This window comes from Erythrolamprus reginae, chromosome 1, assembly GCF_031021105.1.
Source record: "Erythrolamprus reginae isolate rEryReg1 chromosome 1, rEryReg1.hap1, whole genome shotgun sequence".
Taxonomy (NCBI): Eukaryota; Metazoa; Chordata; class Lepidosauria; order Squamata; family Dipsadidae; genus Erythrolamprus; species Erythrolamprus reginae.
The window spans coordinates 89,976,820-89,998,179 of NC_091950.1; the positions used below are offsets into that span (position 1 = coordinate 89,976,820).

Sequence of the window (21,360 nt, forward strand, 5' to 3'; positions counted from 1 at the left end):
GTAAGTCGAGGACTACTTTCTTTTAATCTCTTCTTGGTATCAGCCACACCTTCATTTTTATATAGGTTTTAAATAAGGTTCAGGAGAGAAGTGTTTTTAATAAGAAAGTGAACACAAGAACAAGGGGGCACAATCTGAGGTTATTTGGGGGAAAGATCAGAAGCAAAGTGAGAAAGTATTATTTTACTGAAAAAGTAGTAGATCCTTGGAACAAACTTCCAGCAGACGTGGTTGGTAAATCCCCAGTAACTGAATATGTATAAACATACCTGGGATAAGCACATATCCATCCTAATATAAATTACAGGAAATAGTATAAGGGCAGCCTAGATGGAACATGAGGTCTTTTTCTGCCGTCAATCTTCTATGTTTCTCTGTTTTTCTTTCCTCTCTTCATAACAAGCTTGTTTAGCTTTTTGCTTATTATAGTGCAGCTTTCTGAATTTCATACTTTGTCTGTTGCACATATATGAAACAGATATCACCTGGATATATATCACCTGGATGTGTGTGTGTGTGTGTAACATTTTTGCTGATAGTGAAAATAAAAGGAGACTAGTATAGGTCTATTTCAAACTATTTAGCTCTCATCAGCTAGCCAAACCCTTACCAGGATTTGAACCTGGGCAGTCTGCTTATAAGGCAGTAGCTTTAACCTCTGAACCACAGGTTCTCCTCCTTTATCAGCTTGTACCAGGGAAGAATTATATATGTTTTTCCCCTGTCAAATCACCCAATATTTTGCCTACCGGCCCCTTTAGGGGCATCCAGTCAGTTGCTTAAAGTTGGCAAACTATTTTTTATACGTGTAACATATTTTTGCTGATAATTAAAATGAAGGGAGACTAGTATAGATCTATTTCAAGCTGTTTAGCTCTCATCAACTAGCCACACCCTTACTGGGGTGTGAACCTGGGCAGTCTGCTTATAAGGCAGCAGCTTTAACCTCTGAACCACAGGTTTCACTTCATTTTCATTATCAGCAAAAATATGTTACGCATATAGAATATAATTGTTGACTATAAGCAATTGCCTGGATGGCCCCTGGAAGGGCCGAGAGGCAAAAAGGGAGCAGTATGCTCCCTCCCATATTGGGTGATTTGACAGGGAAATATATATATATATATAACTTTTCCCTGGTATAAAGTGATACAGGAGGAGAACCTGTGGTTCAGAGGTTAAAGCTACTGCCTTATAAGCAGACTGCCCATACACAGACACACACAGACACACACACAACCCACCCACCCATATTTTTGCTGATACTATTGGAAAAGCAATATATTCTATTTTCTTTACCCAGGGAATTGCCTGTATTTGAAGGTTCAAGGAAATTACAGTCCTTCCTAGGTTAAGTTTTCTTTCTGATTAGAAGTACATTTAATGGCTATATTTTATTACTCAGATTGATCCAGAATTGGTAAAAAAGCTCAAAAAGAGTAAGGTGACATTGGAAGAAGAATATGAGGTATGGTATTGGTATATTTTCTTTTTTATATGGCTATTTGGTTATAAAATGTACCCTAGCCATGTCTAAAATTAAATGAACTTTAACTTTGATTCAAAGCTTTGTAGGATGCAACCTCCATTTTTCATGTCCATAGAGTGCTGCAAATGCAGTTTTACTGTTAAGAAAAACTGCAGATCCAATTAGAATGTGCATGTATTGCTGTGTTGCTCTTGCCAGCTTTAAGATAGGATCCTTGTGGCTAATTGCAAATATGTATTATTCTTTAATGATACAGACTGTTAATCTATCAGCTCCTTGGACTCACTGTGCATTTCTAGCCTCATTTGGTGCTCAGCATTTTAAAAAGTATACTGTACCAGATTTTGGAACTCAAAATCAAATGGAGTCACATATTATTTCAATTGACATTAATGCTATTCCAAATTAAATTTTATATGTAATCCAACCAATAGGAACAGCAAAATGCTCCAGTAAAGGTGATGAAGTGGTTAGAAAGCAGCATTGCAGGCTAATTCTGCCCAGCAGTCAAATTCTCACCATCAGGTTGATTCTGATTTCAGAAAGGCTCCATCTTTCCAAAATCAGTAAAATAAGGACCCAGATTGTTGGGGGCATTATGTTGACTCTGTAGACCGCTTAGAGAGCGCTGTAAAGAGGTATATAAATCTAAGTATTATTGCTATTGCTAATTATAGAACTAAAACTGAAAAATAGTACTTTTTTACATTCTTCAGGTGAATTATTCCAATGCTACTTACACAATCAGCAAAAGAACCCTGCTCCTTAATTCATTTTTAATGAAAATAATGTAAAACAAATAACCCCATTGATAAAATGGGAAGCAAGGAAAACAATAGTTAAACAGGATTACAATGAATTAAATGGTATGTGCACTTTCTTTTCCACTAATGAAGTATAGTTTTTAGACACAAGTTGATAGCGACAGAGAAAGCTGGAATATTCACTGCCATAATTTTTTTTATCTCATCTTCTATAGAAGCTAAAATAAATTCTCAGACACCTCTTTCTACCCAATACAATTTCATAGCTTTTCATTGTCTAGGCAGCTGGATGGAAGAAGGGAAATTGGAATTCAGGGTCACTTCCCTTAAAGGTCATGAATTGGAATGGACAGAAACAAGTAATGGCTTTACATAAATGTATTTGTTTTACAGTACTTCTTCAAAAGTTTCAGTCCAATTTCAAAGTGTTGTGCTGGACAGAGTAATACATCAATAGAAAGAAAACCAAAACCTATCAGTGTTTAAACCCCAAAATAATCATAATATCAAAAATAAACCCAAGATAGTCAATCAAAGAGGAAAGAATAGAGTGAGAATCTGCTCCCATCTAAATTCTCTTAATTTTAGACATACTAATGATTCTCTACTTTAGACCTCGGGCAATGTTGACTAGAGTCATTGTTGTTGAAGTGCTATGGAACTGAATTTTATTGACCTACCTTATTTTAATGCTGTAATCCATTTTGTAGTTTTAAAAAACACAATAAAATTGTTATTTTTTAAATCTATCCAAACACTATGTGGGAAACTCATTTAATGAAACGTTTGTTTTCTCTCTCTCTCTCTCTCTCTCTCTCTCTCTCTCTCTCTCTCTCTCTCTCTCTCTCTCTCTGCATATGTATTCATAAGCACACGCACACAAACCCAAACAATTCTCTAATTTTTGCAATAGTTATGGATGTAGGGAAGCAGCATGGAAGTAATATTTGTATTGAAACACGCAGGCCTAGCAAGGTGCCCTGTCTAAATCAGATTGCATTTCAGATATTTGAAGGATAATAATGATGTAACAATAACATGATGTTCTAATTTGGAACATAATGATATAAGCTGAAGTCTGGGAGCGTTGTGTCTAATCCGTTAATTTTCAGTATCCAGACACAAGTGAATTTCTAGCTGATAATATACAATCAAATATTCCCATTTCACTCTTCCTGAGTTTTAAAATTGTTTTATTGCCTATTTGAAAGCTCCACAGACTGTTTCAACCTTCGTTCATAATCCTGAATTAATCAGTTGCATCATTTTTGTTAACTAAAGATATGCATGCTGCCCACTCTTGATTCTAATAAAATGAGATGCTACTCTGAGTTGCGCTGCAATATATTGTATTGTCATTTGTATTTTAGAAAATCTTGCACTTTTCACTGGTGATAAATTTGGATAATAAATCACTCAGCAGTCCCTTATTTTTCATTTATTAGGGATTACCTCCCTAGATTTGAGCTGGGAATTTCATTTTGTTGATCTGAAAGCTGAAGAAATAATTTGTTTTAGGCTGGTGGATCATGTTCAGAAGATCATGTTTTCACACATCCCCCTCCCTTTTCCATCCCACAAAACACACTGTTTTAGATAAAATAGTGAACAACTTTAGAATAGAAGATGGCTTCTTAGAACAAGGGGAGGGTTGTTGTTGTTTTTTTGCTTTCTATGTAGTTTCCACCTTCCCTAGAAATTGTAATAAGATAATAACAGTTTCTGAGCACAGCAAAGAAGGCTGAAAAGAGCCAGATAGAAATTAATTATTCCTACCATATCCATCTAACCCAATTTTTTTCTTTAGCTACAGAGAAAAAAGTGATTATGCCAAAGTATGATTTTATTTTAGCTCATTTTTAGAATACTAAAAATGTTTAGTTTTTATTTGAGTATAAACATTAAAAAAGAAATGAACAGACATTAGACAAAAAAAACCCATTTACAATTATATATAAAAACCTCTTTGGTACTTTTACAGTAAATTGTCTTAAAGTTAACTTTTCGCTTGTGTATATTAACCATATAAACTGTATTTTCCTTACAGTTTTTGTTAAGGATATATTAGTATATATATATATATACAGTATATTCATTGCAACCAAACTTATATAACCCTATAGTTATTCTTCCGTTAAGCATCAATATATACATCTATAAATCTTTTTTTCTTTTTTTTTCTTTCTTTCCAACCAATTATAAAATAAATTCCAAATTTCAAAATATTCTGAGCCCTCTTTTTGGTTTAATTCTATTGTCAATTAATCTAATTCTGCACATTCTAGGAATTTACAATGATTATGTTTTCAGTCTCAGGTATATCTCCATGTTTCCAGTATTGTGCCAGACATATTCTCACTGCTGTCAAAATGTGTAATGTAATATACAATGTTTCCTTTCTATCTTTTAATCCATTTAATAGCATGCATATTGCAGAAATAGACAATTTTACTTCTGTGCATATTCATCGGGGGGGGGGGGGTCTACCAAGCGCGTGTACCAGACTGCACCAGTAGGAACCCACCATTGTTTCAACTTATTATTTAACAAAATAATTATTACGTTATGGTTTGTCACACAGTCAGCTAGATGTTTAGACTAGTTTTGCCATTTTCATCCATGTATCGAATCCTTCCCAAAGACCTGGAATATTATTATATGTTGTATGAGCCATTGTGGTTCATGGTTCAGTATGTTGTGTGAAGCCAGAAAACGGGGTTAAGTCAATTAGTTAGTGATGCTTTTAGTATGTTGTGTGAAGACTTCCCATTTAATAGCATACATATTGCAGAAATAGACGAATAAATAACATTTCTATTGTATGATTTCTCTTCTTCCTTTCTTTTTCCATAGAAAATAGAAAATACGTTGTTTGATGACTGGAAGAACATCAGAGGGCCCCGTCCATGGGAAGAGACTGGGTCTGATCAAGAGAAGCAGCAGTAGTAGTATTATTTTTCCTAAAAGCCTTACTAATTAACTAGTTGTGCCCTTGAACTATTTTCTTCCTCCTGTAAGATGAATAAGATGGGTGAATTAATAGAATCAACTATTAAGGATATGGCTGTGTTTGACATGGCTAAGCAGAAGCCTTATAAATAAAAAAATTGAACTTTGCCATGGAAATTGATGATTCTACACCTGGCATTAGTCAAATATATTTAGCTAAGAACATGAGTTTTTATGTTCTTAATGACTTGAAAGGCAAAGTATTGTCATAATGGTAGATTGCGTCCTCAGTGGTGAAATCTAAAAAAATTCCCTAACAGTTCTGTGGGCATGCTTGGTGGGTGTGGCTTTGGGTGGGGTCATATGACTCAGTGGGCATGGCTTGGTCATGGTCATGTGACCAGGTGAGCTCAAAAGACAATTTTCACACATTACGCACAAACCGAAAAGCCACAAAACTGACTCATACACAATGCAACTGCACACAAAATAGTCAAACACAAGCAACAGAAAAGCTACACAACTGCAGAAGCGGCTGACATCACACAAAATGGCCCCTGCAACAAGCAGGAAACTCACAGAGCCACAAAGAGCTCACTTTCACACTTCACATACAAACAACACAGAATTACAATACCAATGAAGAAGAAGAAAAATAATTGGTCCCAAAAGAAACTAGCATGGTTGCATAAAGAACTCTGTGACAAATTGAAAGACAAAAAAGACAAGTATAAAAAGTGGAAAGAAGAGGAAATAACTAAGGCAGAATACCAGCAAATAGCCCGAGCCTGTAAAGGTGAAGGGAGGAAAGCTAAGGCTCAAAATGAACAAAGGCTTGTGAAAAAAGTAAAAAATAACAAAAAAAGTTCTTCCAACATATTACAAACAAGAAAAAAGTCAAGAAACAATTGGTCTGTTACAAGGAGAACTAATGATAAATTCTGAGGAGGATGAGCCAGGCACACTGGGCCAGTGGTTTTGGCAGCTGATGCAGATAGTGCGAGAGAGATAGACATGGATGAACTTGGGGGACCAGCAGAGGTGGCAGACATGGTGTGACTTAGAGGAGGATGAGGAGAAGGTAGACCATGAAGCTTTCTTAGATGCCCGCTTTAGAAGACTAAGAAAAAGATAAGAATTCTAGTATGGGAAAAGAAAGTAGTCTATAGGTTTTTTTAACTCTAGGGAATTGTTGACCACTCCCCATAGGTATTTAAGGGTGGCTCATGGGAATCAGGGTGGAATTTCAACATTTTGTAATGAAGTCAGTTGAGGTTTGGGGTTCCAGCCATGTTACGCTAGCCAACTGTTATTTCTCTGCTAAAATCCTTGGAGTAGAATTGCCCTGTCTGCAGAGAGACTGGAAAGCTGTAACTGTAAGTCAGTGAAACTGAAGAATCTTTATCTCATTAAGGAATGTGCTTTGATCTTCGGCAGCAGTCTAGCCGCTGGACTATTATCTTTTAACTCCTTACTGAGAAGCTGCCAAGATGAACTCACATGCATGAATTTGGCTTGTATAAATGATGCTTTATATATTAAAAGGTTGATTTGAAATATCGGCAAGTGGATTTCTTCTTTGTTTTCGATCTGCATAAGCCCGGGATTGAACAAATCTATCAAAAACAACCTCACAAAAATATATATCAGGAACAGAAGTTAAAATAGCAAAGAAAATGGTAAGGGAACCCCTGTCTACTCTAGACAAATTCAAATCACCAGGACCAGATGGATTAACCCCAAAGTTCTGAAGGAACTGGCAGACAAGCTCTCAGAACCATTAAACTATATCTTTCAAAGATCCTGGAGAACCGGGGAACTTCCAGAGGACTGGAAAAGAATTCCCATCTTCAAAAAAAGGGGGAAAAATAGATCCCGCAAACTACAGACTTTTCAGGACCAGAAGTTTTTGTTACTACTGGTTTGGGTGAACTGGGCTGAACTGGGCCGAACCGGTAGCATTTCTCCCCTGGTTGTGTCCCAGTAATTTAATTTCACTTATCTTTTTATTAGATTTGTGTTATTAGGACAAAAGTCTGTTCCATCTATATGTGCAATTCATCCAAATATGTAATCAAAATATGGTTTCTTGGGGAACTCACATTAACGTAGCTTTTCCTACTATAATTTGTTCATGATTGTCTCCAAAAATAAATTAAGTGATGTTCAATACTTCTCATTCTGCTGTTCCTCTATCCCAGGGGTGTCAAACTCAAGGCCTGGCAGCCGGATCTGGCCTACGGAGTGCTTAGCTCTGGTCCACAGGGCCACAGGCCTATGGTGCCTCTGCCAACAAAAATGGAGCTTGACGGGCCATGTGACTCAATTTTTGCTGGCAGAGGGCTGCAGAAGCTGCTGCGGCTGAAAACTGAGATTGGGAGCCTGTATTTGCTGATAGAATGCTTGGGCTACCATAGACACTCCCAATATGAGTGATGTCAAGCTCACCATGCCCAACCCTACCCCCCAAGGTCAAATACAACTATGATGTGGCCCTCAATGAAATCTGTCTGTCTGTCTGTCTGTCTGTCTGTCTCTGTCTCTCTCTCTCTCTCTCTCTCTCTCTCTCTCTCTCTCTCTCTATCTATCTATCTATCTATCTATCTATCTATCCTAAAGATAAGAAGCATTTCACAGACAAATCCAATTCTATCATCTGTCCAAGGCATGTACTGTACTGTTGTAGGCCATTGACTCAGGATTACAGCCCATATTTTCTGTTCCGAATAGAAATTACTCTGATTTGAGAATTCTGTACTCCTAATTGTTGTGGTTCAGCCTGAGGCTGCTCAGGGACCGGCTGTGTCTCTGCTGGCTCCATGCCCGGAGGAGGATGACAGCGAAGAGGAGGGGGCTGAACAGTCGGACGGGGGAGAGGAAAGTCAGGAATGGGACGAAGGAGAACAGCATGAGAGCCCCGGCGGGGGGGGGCTCTCCCCAGCCAGTAGCTTGGAGTCATTAGGTGATGAAGCACAAGCCGTCATTGATATGCGACAGAGACGGTCAGATCAAAGAAAGGAGCAATTAAAGAAGTATTATCAGCACTGACTTAGGAACAGCTGGGCTTGGGTGTGGTCCTCCTTAGCAGGGTTTAAAAGGCAGGCAAGCCCTTGAAGCCATGTGGAGTGTTATCAGTTGGAGTTACGGTGTCCTGCTTTGTTCTCCGCGTCTCTGTTCCTGGCTTGTGGCCCAGCAGTTTGGAAGACCCGTGGGAGGTGTAGGTCTGCTATCTACAGCCTCGTCTTGGCAGCAAGAATCCTGTATTGCTGCATGGACTTTTGCCTTCGTGGATATATTTGAAGATACAGCATTTTCCTGTTTGTGAGGACATTTTCTGTTACCTGTGTTTTTCTTGAATTTTATAAACTGCCTTTGCCTTTTACCAGTGTGTCTGGCTTCTCTTTTTGGGTTGGTCTTGGCTTCCAGAGTGACCCAGACAGAACACTAATATTGAGATCTATCCCTGTATTCTTAACCGGAATCCTTTTAAGTGCAAGTGTTAGGCATGGAATCTATTATACTGGACAACTGAGTTCTGTATGGAGGAAAGCTAACAGTTATTTTCCTTGGTTACTTTCCTTGAGAGCATTTCAACCATTCAGTGATCATTTACCAGGGAGAATTCTGTTTGTTTTTATGAGAACATACTAATTTCTTGTCCTATACAGCAGTGGCATTTGACTAAATATAAGTTCATAAAGCCACAGGAGTTACTGTGGCCCATAAATTGCTTGTTCTGCCTGCCAAACATTTCATTCTTCACTGTCCTCATTCTCTGCAATTTGCTAGCGGCAGCTTTTTCCTATGAAATCATTGAGTGTGTTGACATGCAACAAGTCATCCAATAAAGCTATGGAATTTTTTTGAAACAGCAGTTTTAGGTACAAGCATCTTCCAGCAATATTTTCTCAAACTCTGTATGTATTTAGATTCAAAGAGGCTGTGAATAATTCATTTGAGGCCTTCTGTTCATTTGTGCCATTTGGTATGTGTCTTTATTTAAAATATATTTATTTCAGAGAGATATGTATGTCATCTTTCATTAATGTAAGTTCAAGTGGCAAGCAAAATAAATGGAACTGTAAAACCGCTCTAAGATTAAATGGAACTGTAAAACTATTCTAAAACTATTCCAGCTCATAGGAAAAAAAAGTTACTTATATTTAGGCATTGAGCTGTGGTATAATAATCCTTGGCTATACGTATGGAGATATAAACCCTATTGAACGCAGATCAGCTTGGATAATGATGTCTTGGATTGGACTATAAGTGGAGTATTTACCAAGATAACATAAGATCACACAAAAACACCAATGAATAAGAGCGATCATAAATGTTATTTTGTTCACTATTTATCTCTTCCAGTACATTAGTGATGTTTTCCATTGTTTCAAAATGGGTGAGCAAAATGGGTGAACAGTGCAGTCAGGCAGTAGGGAAAGCAAGTAGGATGCTTGGCTGCATAGCTAGAGGTATAACAAGCAGGAAGAGGGAGATTATGATCCCGCTATATAGAGTGCTGGTGAGACCACATTTGGAATACTGTGTTCAGTTCTGGAGACCTCACCTACAAAAAGATATTGACAAAATTGAACGGGTCCAAAGACAGGCTACAAGAATGGTGGAAGGTCTTAAGCATAAAACGTATCAGGAAAGACTTAATTAACTCAATCTGTATAGTCTGGAGGACAGAAGGAAAAGGGGGGACATGATCGAAACATTTAAATATGTTAAAGGGTTAAATAAGGTCCGGGAGGGAAGTGTTTTTGATAGGAAAGTGAACACAAGAACACAAGAACAAGGGGACACAATCTGAAGTTGGAAAGATCAAAAGCAACATAAGAAAATATTATTTTACTGAAAGAGTAGTAGATCCTTGGAACAAACTTCCAGCAGACGTGGTAGATAAATCCACAGTAACTGAATTTAAACATGCCTGGGATAAACACATATCCATCCTAAGATAAAATACAGAAAATAGTATAAGGGCAGACTAGATGGACCATGAGGTCTTTTTCTGCCGTCAGACTTCTATGTTTCTGTTTCATTTGAAATCCATATGAATCATTGTTTGGAAACTTACATGCGATTCTGAGTACTGTAAATCTGAGAAAATTTAATTAATGCAAAGAATAAACTTGGAATTGACTAGAACAATACTTTCTTTACAAATGCATCCTGAGATTCAAAACTTTGGAATATCTTGTTGCTGTATTTTGAGCATTTGGGAGCCCGAATTGAGCAGACTGTGTAAAGAAATATCTGAAAGAGTATTTTTTCCCTGAGGTACAAAGGCAAATAAAAGAAACTTACAATTATATAAGTGTATTTTCTCTCTCTCTCTTTCTCTCTCCGTCTCCCTCCCTCCCATGTATCATGACATCAGAATTAAGTTAGGCGTTTTCTGAATTTTTGACATGCTGCGCCTAATTTTTGACACACTGGTTTGGTTCTGCAACCCAAGAAGATAGACACGGACTTCAGAGGATAATCAGAACTGAAGAAACAATTACTGCCAATCTGCCTTCTACTGAGGACCTGTATACTGCATGAGACAAAAAGGGGTGTGTGAAAATATTTACTGATCCCTCGCATCTTGGACATAAATTGTTTCAACTCCTACCCTCAAAACGATGCTATGGAGCACTGCACACCAAAACAACTAGACACAAGAACAGTCCCGTCCCCCCCAAATGCCTTCACTCTGCTAAATAAATTATTCCCTCACCACTGTCAAACTATTCACTAAGGCTGCATTGCTATTACTGTTAGTCTTCTCATTGTTCCTATCATTCATCTTCTCCCACTTATGACAGTATGATTGTCACTTGTTGCTTGTATCCTTAAGTTTTATATTGATATTGTTTCTCGATTGCTTATTTGCACCCTATGACAATCATTAAGTGTTGTACCTCATGATTCTTGACAGACTTATCTTTTATGTATATGCACTATATTTTTTATGTATATGCACTAAAGACAAATTCCTTATGTATCCAGTCACACTTGGCCAATAAATAATTCTATTCTACACACGCTGTCTACAGAGTACAAACTTGCCTTATTTGTTTAAATTTAGATTGTGTTCTTTATACACAATTCCTGTCAATGATTTTGGGAGACTTACAACTTTAAAGAAAAATAAAATCTTGAAAAAGTTAATAGGAGCAGTGCCATCCTCAAAAATTACTGCCTGTGCATTTCTGAAGTATTAAGAAACTTCTTTCTACTTAAGCCTCTAGAGATTTCTTTTTATTATATAGAAAATCCCCCAGGATAATGTTAAGACTTGCATTGCAAAGTCTCTTGTTTTCTTAGGCCACAGAATATAAGCCACAGAATATCATCTAAAGTGGAGATATACTACCTATAGCCTGTAAAACCCCTGAGTGTGGACCTCAAAGGCTTTTCCTAAAAACGGCTTTCATATAATGATACATTAAAAAATGATGAAACATTTGAGACATAGTCATACATGTTGCATAAATACATTTTATTTTTTTAAATTAAACTACAGTCTATACTTTGCACTTCCTCCATCTGTTTTTAAAAGTAGGACTCCTGGTATATTATATAACAATTTAGTGTGGCTGGACTACTAAATTTCCCTGTCTAAACTTCATGTAGCTATATCAAGTAGGAAAACTACTTTATTAATATAATTTGATACAATACTGCTATGTCAATGTATTTATTAATAGGTCCAGGACAGGGAAAAGTGAGTTCTCTGAAATGTCTAGATAGTCCCTAAGTTCATTCCACTCAAATTAACTTCATGGAATATTTCCTGAAACTGAATGAATGCTTTGGGTTATGTTTGCTTGCTGGTGACTTGAGATACATCCTTACAGCTTTATTTAGCAACAAAATGGAATTGCAGCTTTTCTGATGAGTTCTCAGATTTTCAGGATATTTTATTTTTATTTCAAAGCTTTATATGGTCACACATCTTAAGCCTGGGTGCTAACACAAATCAAAGTCATATAATGTCTTAAAAATTACAGATATTCCCTCCTCTCCAAATTAAAGACTACCACATTCTAATCAGGTACCATAACAACATCATACCAATTGCAGGGATGGGTTCAACTCATCTTCGCCAGCAGTTCACATTACAATGTGAAATTCCCTGGAAGTCTTTTATGTTGGCACTAAGCATGGCTAACCCAGCCCAGGGAAGAATACGGTAGTTAAAGTGTTGCCACCATAATGGAAATATTTAGCTATCGCTGGGCTTGTGGCAGGCTGGCCGTGTACATTTTCAAACAGGTCTCAATTGTTGCAGGAATTTTCATGTCCCACAGTCTGAAAGTCTTTTGCTGGGAGGAGAAAAGCTCATTACCAGCTCCCAGATGGCTGTTGATTGCCAGCATTTCTGGAAAAAATGGTTTAGCTGCCAGGCTTCTTCCCCATTCAGTTTTTGGCTAAATGTGCCTCTGAATTCCATTGCTCTTTTTGTTTAATGCTGCCACTCACTCATTACATCTTGCATTTCAACATGTTCATGCAGACAAAATATGCAAGAAATTAACAAAACTGAATCAGGATATTGCAAGCACGGTCGCAATTTTACTGCTTGCAAATTCTTTCACATCTTACTGTTTAAGTCAGCTATTCCCAACCTGCTTCTCTTTAGATGTATTGGGACCATAACTTTTAAAATCTCTAGCCAGCCATTCTGGAAATGAGAGACCTAAAACATTTGAAGGTTACCATTTTGAAAAAGATTAAAGAAGAGACTCTATCCATTTTAGAATATTCTTTGTGCGAGGACTTCCGGCTGATGTCACAGTGAGATTGGATGCGGAGGGTAGGTTTCTTCGCTCCAGGGCCAAATTGTTCCCATTGGTGGTCTCCGAAAGGAGCCAGAGCTGCCTTGGAGGGGCAGTGAAGCAAAGAGGGATGCCCTGTGAGTTCTCTGTGAATATATTTACTGGACTATATACATCTATTCTATGACCACTGGAGATTTAAATGTGAGAACAAGGAAGACGTTTAATTAAAGTGACCCCTGAAAACTAAGCTATTTGACTGAATCTAGAAAGGTGACTCAAAGAGGCGTGGAGAACTCCCTGGATTATATAAATGGACCTGACTGACTATTTATGGAACATAAAGAACTGTGCCTATCTGGACTTCAGCAAAGCCTTTGATATGGTTCCACATAAAGAGCTGATAGATAAATTAATGAAGATTGGACTTAATCCATGGATAGTTCAGTGGATTTCAAGCTGGCTGAAGCATAGACATCAGAGAGTTATTGTTAACGGCGAGTATTCTGAGCAGAGACAGGTTACAAGTGGTGTGCCACAAGGGTCTGTTCTGGGTCCTATTCTTTTTAATATGTTTGTGAGTGACATAGGGTAAGGTTTTGTAGGGAAGGTTTGCCTATTTGCCGATGACTCTAAAGTGTGCAATAGGGTTGATATTCCTGGAGGGGTCTATAATATGGTAAATGATTTAGCTTTACTAGATATATGGTCAAAGCAATGGAAACTGCAGTTTAATGTTTCCAAATGTAAAATAATGCACATGGGGAAAAGGAATCCTCAATCTGAGTATTGCATTGGCACTTCAGAAGAGAAGGATTTAGGGGTAGTGATTTCTGACAGTCTCAAAATGGGAGAGCAGTGTGGTCGGGCGGTAGGAAAAGCAAGTAGGATGCTTGGCTGCATAGCTAGAGGTATAACAAGCAGGGAGAGGGAGATTGTGATCCCCTTATATAAAGCGCTGGTGAGACCACATTTGGAGTACTGTGTTCAGTTCTGGAGACCTCACCTACAAAAAGATATTGACAAAATTGAATGGGTCCAAAGACGGGCTACAAGAATGGTGGAAGGTCTTAAGCATAAAACGTATCAGGAAAGACTTAATGAACTCAATCTGTATAGTCTGGAGGACAGAAGGAAAAGGGGGGACATGATCGAAACATTTAAATATGTTAAAGGGTTAAATAAGGTTCAGGAGGGAAGTTTTTTTAATAGGAAAGTGAACACAAGAACAAGAGGACACAATCTGAAGTTAGTTGGGGGAAAGATCAAAAGCAACATGAGAAAATATTATTTTACTGAAAGAGTAGTAGATCCTTGGAACAAACTTCCAGCAGACGTGGTTGGTAAATCCACAGTAACTGAATTTAAACATGCCTGGGATAAACATATCCATTGTAAGATAAAATACAGGAAATAGTATAAGGGCAGACTAGATGGACCATGAGGTCTTTTTCTGCCGTCAGTCTTCTTCTATGTTTCTATGTGATCAATGGATACTTTGAGGATAAAATGAGGTTTTTGTTTTTAAAAAAAAATGAAAGTAGGAATGTGTTTTCTAAGAAGGGACTGAAACACGATGGTATAGTTAAGAAAAACAGCAAATAGCCAAGAGAAATTTAGATAGCTACAGCACTTTAAATATAAATGAAAGCGAAGAACTTTATCTAAAATCCGGATGATAGTATTTGGAAAGGAGGTAGCACAGGATGAATGATATGTGTACTAGAAAATAATTGGATGAATAATTTGAAAAAATTGATTAATTTGACTAAGAAATTGGCATTTGATATTGTATTGTATTATATTTTAATTTGAGGTATGTAAATTGGAATCTCTGCAAGGTGTGAAAAACAATAAAAAATTATACCCACAAAAAAAGGAAAAAGAAGGAAAGAGAAGAAAGGTTTTTTTTCTTTTTCTTTCCTTTTTTATAATGCCTTAACTAACAGACCAGGGGTAGGCAAAGTTGGCTCTTCTCTGACATGTGGACTTCAACTCCCAAAATTCCTGAGCTAGCATGATTGGCTCAGCAATTCTGGTAGTTGAAGTCCACAAGTCATAGAAGAGCCAACTTTGCCTATTCCTGTATTGGACCAAACTGGCTCTGGTTATGTCTCCTGTGTTACTTTTCTCAGATACTATACTCTGTTCACCACATTTATTTTTTCACTCCAGCAAACAGAAGTGCAAAATTTCCCCAAAATGGGGAAAGGGAGTATCAATCCCTAAACCTCTTTGTAACAGCAAAATTAGTTGCCAGGCAATTGATTGGAATATTCCCAACTGTGCCCTACTAGTGGAAGAAAGAGTGATAAATAGAAGAGGTAGTATCTTAGTCATCCCTGTTGAGCAAACATGACCAAACTGTTCGTGAATCACATTAATAAGCAGTTATGATTTAATCAATGATAATAAAACAATCCTTCATTAGAGTAATGCATTATTTTTGTAATGAGCTTTGTAAATCTTAGTCTGTTTCCTGAATATTTTTTGCTGTTTCGAATGATATACTGTAAGTTCAATCTTCTTTTTTCTTACATTTGTTGAATCTTACCAAGCAAGATAACTAGCAATTATGAAAGATTCCAAATTTAATTTAAAATTAAAGGACCTTTTCCACTACTATGTGTTGTGTTGGGCTCTCTGGTAGACTCCTCCCAAAAATTCACAGGTACAAATTTCAGACACACACACGTTTGAAAATTCAAAACAATGTTCTTTATAATGAAAATTCACTTAAACCAAGCCCTCTTTTGGTTTAGCAAAGAGCACTCGTCTCCAAACAAACTGGTAATTTGTACAAGTCCCTTATCAGTTCTGTGATACTTAGCTTGCAGCTGTGAGGTAATTCACATTCCTTCTTCTTTCACAAAGTGAAACACATTTTGCTCTGGTTTAGTTTCAAAGCGGGGAAAAATCAGCACACAAAAGGTCAAAGTCAGTAAAGCAGTCCCGAAACACAATGATCAGATAATCCTCCACAATGGCCAAACCCACAGGCTGCTATTTATAGCAGCCTCACCAATTACCACAGCCCCACCCAATCACAGGTGGCCTCATTTTCTTTGATAATAATCTCTCAGTTGTTGTTGCCTATGCATCGCTCTCCGTATGCGTGGCTGTATCATTAACTCTTGTTCTGAATCCAAGGAGGAGCTAGATAATTTATCTCCTTCTGAGCTGTCTGCCCCACTCTCCTCCTCCCTGTCTCTCATGTCTTCTTGGTCAGAGGAGCCTTCATCATCAGATTCCACCAGGGGCAAAACAGGCCTGCAGCATTTGGATGTCTCCCCCGCATCCACAGTCCTTGGGGCAGGAGCATAGTGGGAAGAACAGCACAGTTGTTTATTATTATTATTATTATTATTATTATTATTATTGATTAGATTTCTTTGCCGCCCTTCTCCAAAAACTTGGGGCAGCTCACAAGATACATATGAAGTGGAAATAGCACGATGTCATAAGGCCCATACCAATCGCCAAAAATTGACTGATGCTGGAAATCCAAAGGTCAGAATTATCTTGGATTTGGGAAAAATGCTAAGAACTTATTTAGATATGTTGAAGATGAAAGGAAAAATACATCAGCCTCCCAGTGAAGATGAAAAATACTAACAGGTAATAAGGAGAATGTAAAGTTAATCTATTACTCATTTTTAGTTCAGTTACTTCCAACAAGAAAATATGTTTCATTAGATAATGGTGATGAAGAGTTGCAGGAATAAAACTGGAGGATGTTGGAAACATGGACTGAGAATAAATCTGTTCTTTGGCTTTTACCTTTGAGAAATCCTGGAGAATTGGTTAAGTACCAGATGACTGCCAGATGACAAATAGGATGGGGTTGAGTGATCTGGTGTAAATATCTGGGAAAAGGCTAGATATCAAAATATAAGCATGTTGAAAACAATGTGGTAATTATCAGAAATAAAGAAGGGTTCATCAGGAAAAATCTTGTGAGATCAATCTTACCTTATTTTTTAATTGGATAACTGCCTGAAAGATTGTGGGGATGTGTAGGCATAATATGTTACAGCAAAATACTTGTCAAAGTACATGAAGACATTCTAATTAATAAATTAGTTAAATATAGGCTGGATGGCAGGATAGTTAACTGAATATATAGCCAGCTTGAAAATCATATTTAGAGAGCATTCATCAATATCAATTGAAGAGAGATCCCCAAATGGGATGTCAGAAAACTTTTAATCTTTAAAATTTTAACTAATGACTTGGACGAAGAAGCGAAGAGAAGGCTTATCAGTTTTGCAGATGAGATTCCATTGGGCATATAACTAATGCCTGGAAAAAAAAGAGAAAACAGAGAGAGAGAGAGAGGGAGAGAGAATACAAAGTAATGCAAAGTATACTTACAATAACTATAATAAGTTGTTTATTATTATTATTATTATTATTATTATTATTATTATTATTATTATTATTATTAATTAGATTTGTATGCCGCCCCTCTCCATAGACTCGGGGCGGCTCACAGCAATGATAAAAACAATATACAATGACAAATCTAATAGTTATAATCTAAAATAACAATAATACATTTTGAAAAGTCTAAAAAACAAGAAACCCCAATATATAAAAAACATACATACAGTCATATCATACACAAAAAAACCTACATAGGCAAGTTGTGTATGCATGTGTTCGTGTGCATGTGGATGTGCACTGCATGTAATGTACACTAACAAAATACACTAACAATATCACACATTTGATAACTAAATAACAAAATATACTAAAATAATTTAAACTAAGTGATTCAGACTTCTACTCTTTTACTGTGTAATGGAAAACACAACAGCTTCTAGTTTCTTTCCTCCTCCCACACATCATTATCTAGCTATTTTAACAACCTTTGCTGACTGCCTGACCCAAACTGTATCAAAGTTTGCTATTCTCTGTCCTGTTAACTCACCCTTACCCAGTTTTCCACCTGATGCTTGTTCTGCCACTGTCTATAGTCCCAAGACTGTGTATTCCTTTCTGCCATCTCTATATACTCCTCCTCTGGCTTCAGCTGCCTCAACATGTTGCTTTCGTCTTTCCCCTGACCAGGAATCATCCGGTTCCTGTATCTTTCTCTGCTGCTCCTTCCTCTGCTCCACATCTTGTCCAGTCACCTCTCACCAGCATCTTCAACCCCCTTTGGTTCCCAACGTGGGGCGCACACCCCACAGGGGGGCAATTTGATTTTTAATGGGGGGAAATGGAACCTTGTTTAAACCAAATTAATGGCCTTTAGGGCTTCCTCCATGTGTGTAGTTCAATTTTTGAATAGTAAGAACTATATGTCACAGGGATGGGGGCATCAGGATTTGAGAGATGCTTAGGTGGGGCATGGCCAAAAAAAAAGGTTGGGAACCACTGTTCTACCCCATCTAGACCATCATCCCTTAGTTTGCCTGTTCTGGTTTCTTCTATATCTCTTTCAAAATCTACATGCCAGCTTGCACGTGACTCTAAGTGGGATAAGCTTTTTTCCTCTTTTTTCCTGTGGCTACTTATGTGCCTAAGCTGTGTGCCTGACAGTCACACCACCAAAAAGTTGATCTTGACAGTCTTGTGTCACATTTGCTTTATTTCAGGGCAGTTCTTCCTCCCACAATAAGAAGTACCGGTTGTTCTTCCTGATAAATCATGAAACACAAATGTAGTCCCCCCAACCTTTTTTATTTCAATGGCTGTGAATTCTGTTCATTCCCAGCTAATAAGTCCCAAACAATGGGACTACTCATTAGTCCGACAGAAATATGCCCCAGTCTTTTGGAAGAAGGCTGATAAGCACCAATCTTTATCTCTCTTGACACCTTGCTAAAGACTTAATTGGCAAGGAACTTTGCAAGGCCAAACAGAACAGAGCTGCTGAGTTACACCCATCAGAATTGAACCAAATTGCTTCCTGCAATGAGCACATCTGGTTGCTCCTCTTTTATGTCCCATGGGAAGAGCCAATCATCTCCAATCCTTACTCCCTAGTAGTCCTTTTCTTCCATAACTGTTCTTGCCTTCTGGCAGCTCTGCACATCTATGCATTGGAAACAGGCTCCCCCTGTTCCTCTGCCTCTCTCATGTCAGCTTCTGGAGGCTTTGGAGTCAGTGTAGACCTCCCAGATGGCCCGGGCTGGGTTTCTGCCTCTGGCACCAAACCTTCTCCAGACTTCAGGCCTGGCCCATGTTTCTCCTCAGCCTCTTCACTGTCCAACTCTTCTGCCAGCTCCATAGGCCACTAGCAGACCACATCACCAATGAAGTTGCACAACACAGCGCCTCCAACTAACCTATTATCTAACAAAGCTAATTTCCATCCACCTCTTGTAAATCCGAGGATGCCTTCTGTGTGTAATATATCACATAACTGATTATTTATCCCTTAGATAAATGGGAGTGGTTGCTCTTGTTTATCTTCTTCGCAAGCAATAGAAGTTACACTGAAGAATCATTGTCTGCTGGCCCCAAAGAAAACTCTTTGCTCCTTTTATGTGGCTGTTTTCTATTTGAAAGTTATTTATGGCATGGTACGTATCTCCAATATGCCTTGTCACTCACTGCCAGATACAAGTGGCCAGATACAAGTGAAAACCCTTGAGTGTGTGGATTGCATCAGCCCTTGTTCTAATTCTTTTCGGTCTTCAACATCATCTCTGCAGATGGTCTCGTCCCTCTGAGAATCACTACATTGTCTGCAGCACAGGCACGCACACATACAGACACACCAACATTAAAGACAGAGATAAAGAAGGCATTGAATATCACACAAATGAAAAAGCTGTGCAATTCTAAAAGCTTCGTCCTCTTTGTTTGCCTGCAGGGATTGTCTTCTCCTGGGGAAAAAAGGAAAACTAAATGAAGGAATAGGTGGGGATCACTTGCGTTTCCAAAGCCAACTCCCACGCCAAACGAACTCCGATTGTATTGTCATAGTCAAGTGCTAATGAGGAATTAATTGAAGTACACGTATTTGCCAACTTTTTAAATTTTCTAGCACAAGAAGCCTGCTAGACAGATAATAAAAGGAGACATTTAAGGGTTGCAAGTGTTTTATTTGCAATAGCCACAGTATTAGCACATTTCAATCAAACCACCCCAAAGAATGCTAGAATACCTCGAAATGGCATTTCAAAATTAATAACATCAGCCACTTATAGAAAGTTAGCTAAAGTTAACTGTCCTAGAACAGCTTTTCCCAACCTGGAACGTTGCAAATTTGTCACATTACATCTCCCACCCAAAAGAGTTCTGTAACTCTTTGTGTAAAGGAAAGGGGGGATATGATCGAAACATTTAAAGATGTTAAAGGGTTAAATAAGGTTCAAGAGGGAAGTGTTTTTAATAGGAAAGTGAACACAGGAACAAGGGGACACAATCTGAAGTTAGTTGGGGGAAAGATCAAAAGCAACATGAGAAAATATTATTTTACTGAAAGAGTAGTAGATCCTTGGAACAAACTTCCAGCAGACATGGTTGGCAAATCCACAGTAACTGAATTTAAACATGCCTGGGATAAACATATATCCATCCTAAGATAAAATACAGGAAATAGTATAAGGGCAGACCAGATGGACCATGAGGTCTTTTTCTGCCGTCAATCTTCTATGTTTCTATGTAATATGCATCTCTGAATGATGCCAGACTAAAGGAGACTGAGCTAGTGTTATCTCCTGCAGAAGAAGGCATTCGCCTAAACTGGTATTCATTTGTGAAGGAGGAGCTATTGCTCCCTTTGAAGGAGGGAGGAGACTCGGTGTCTTATTTCTGGGTAAGACAGCTATTTTTAGCTGGACCAGTGACAATAATGAGAATTCTGCTCAGACAGCATCCCTTCAGCTAGATCTCAATCTGCATGAGCAATGAGGTCAGAGCCATCGGCTTCCAGATCGCATCCAAATCAACAGAATGAGTAATGTTCAGATGTCTTCTACCATTAATGATTGTGTTACATGTGGTACAGCGTGGGTGATCCCAAAAAAAATTTTTTTTAAGGGCAGTAGTGGGTCTTAGTTTGCCTTGTGCTAATTCTTTTAGGGTTTTTTTTTTACAATGCATTGAGAACAAATTCAAACTGAGCCTCTCCCCTTCCTTTGTGTGTGTTATGAGCAGGGGTGGGTTCCACTTATCTTCACCACTGGTTTGCATCGCGATGTTTCACGCGCCTGGCACATTCTGCATGTGCGCATCCCCTTGTGCAATTTCGCTTCCACACATGTTTGGAAGTGAAATTGCACAAGGGGACACACAAACGTGGATCCAGCCCAAAAGACAGCTGAGGAACTGATCAGTTGTACTTTAGGCAAAGAAATAAAGGTCAGTACTAACTCCAGGGCAGGTGGGAGGGCCCTTTTTCAAGCAGCGGAAGAGGAGAAGCCACCCA

At 38.1% G+C, this 21,360-nt stretch overlaps 1 protein-coding gene across 1 annotated transcript in view; it reads left to right on the forward strand.

Annotated features, from left to right (window-relative positions):
- COX16 (cytochrome c oxidase assembly factor COX16) overlaps positions 1-5,369 on the forward strand; it is a 28,446-nt gene extending 23,077 nt beyond the window's left edge. Inside the window, exons 3-4 of the mRNA XM_070758571.1 lie at positions 1,406-1,468; positions 5,107-5,369. Of these exons, the coding sequence (XP_070614672.1) occupies positions 1,406-1,468; positions 5,107-5,199 (156 nt within the window). The 3' untranslated portion in view covers positions 5,200-5,369. The remainder of the gene's footprint in view (positions 1-1,405; positions 1,469-5,106) is intronic.
- The last annotated feature ends 15,991 nt before the right edge of the window (positions 5,370-21,360 follow it).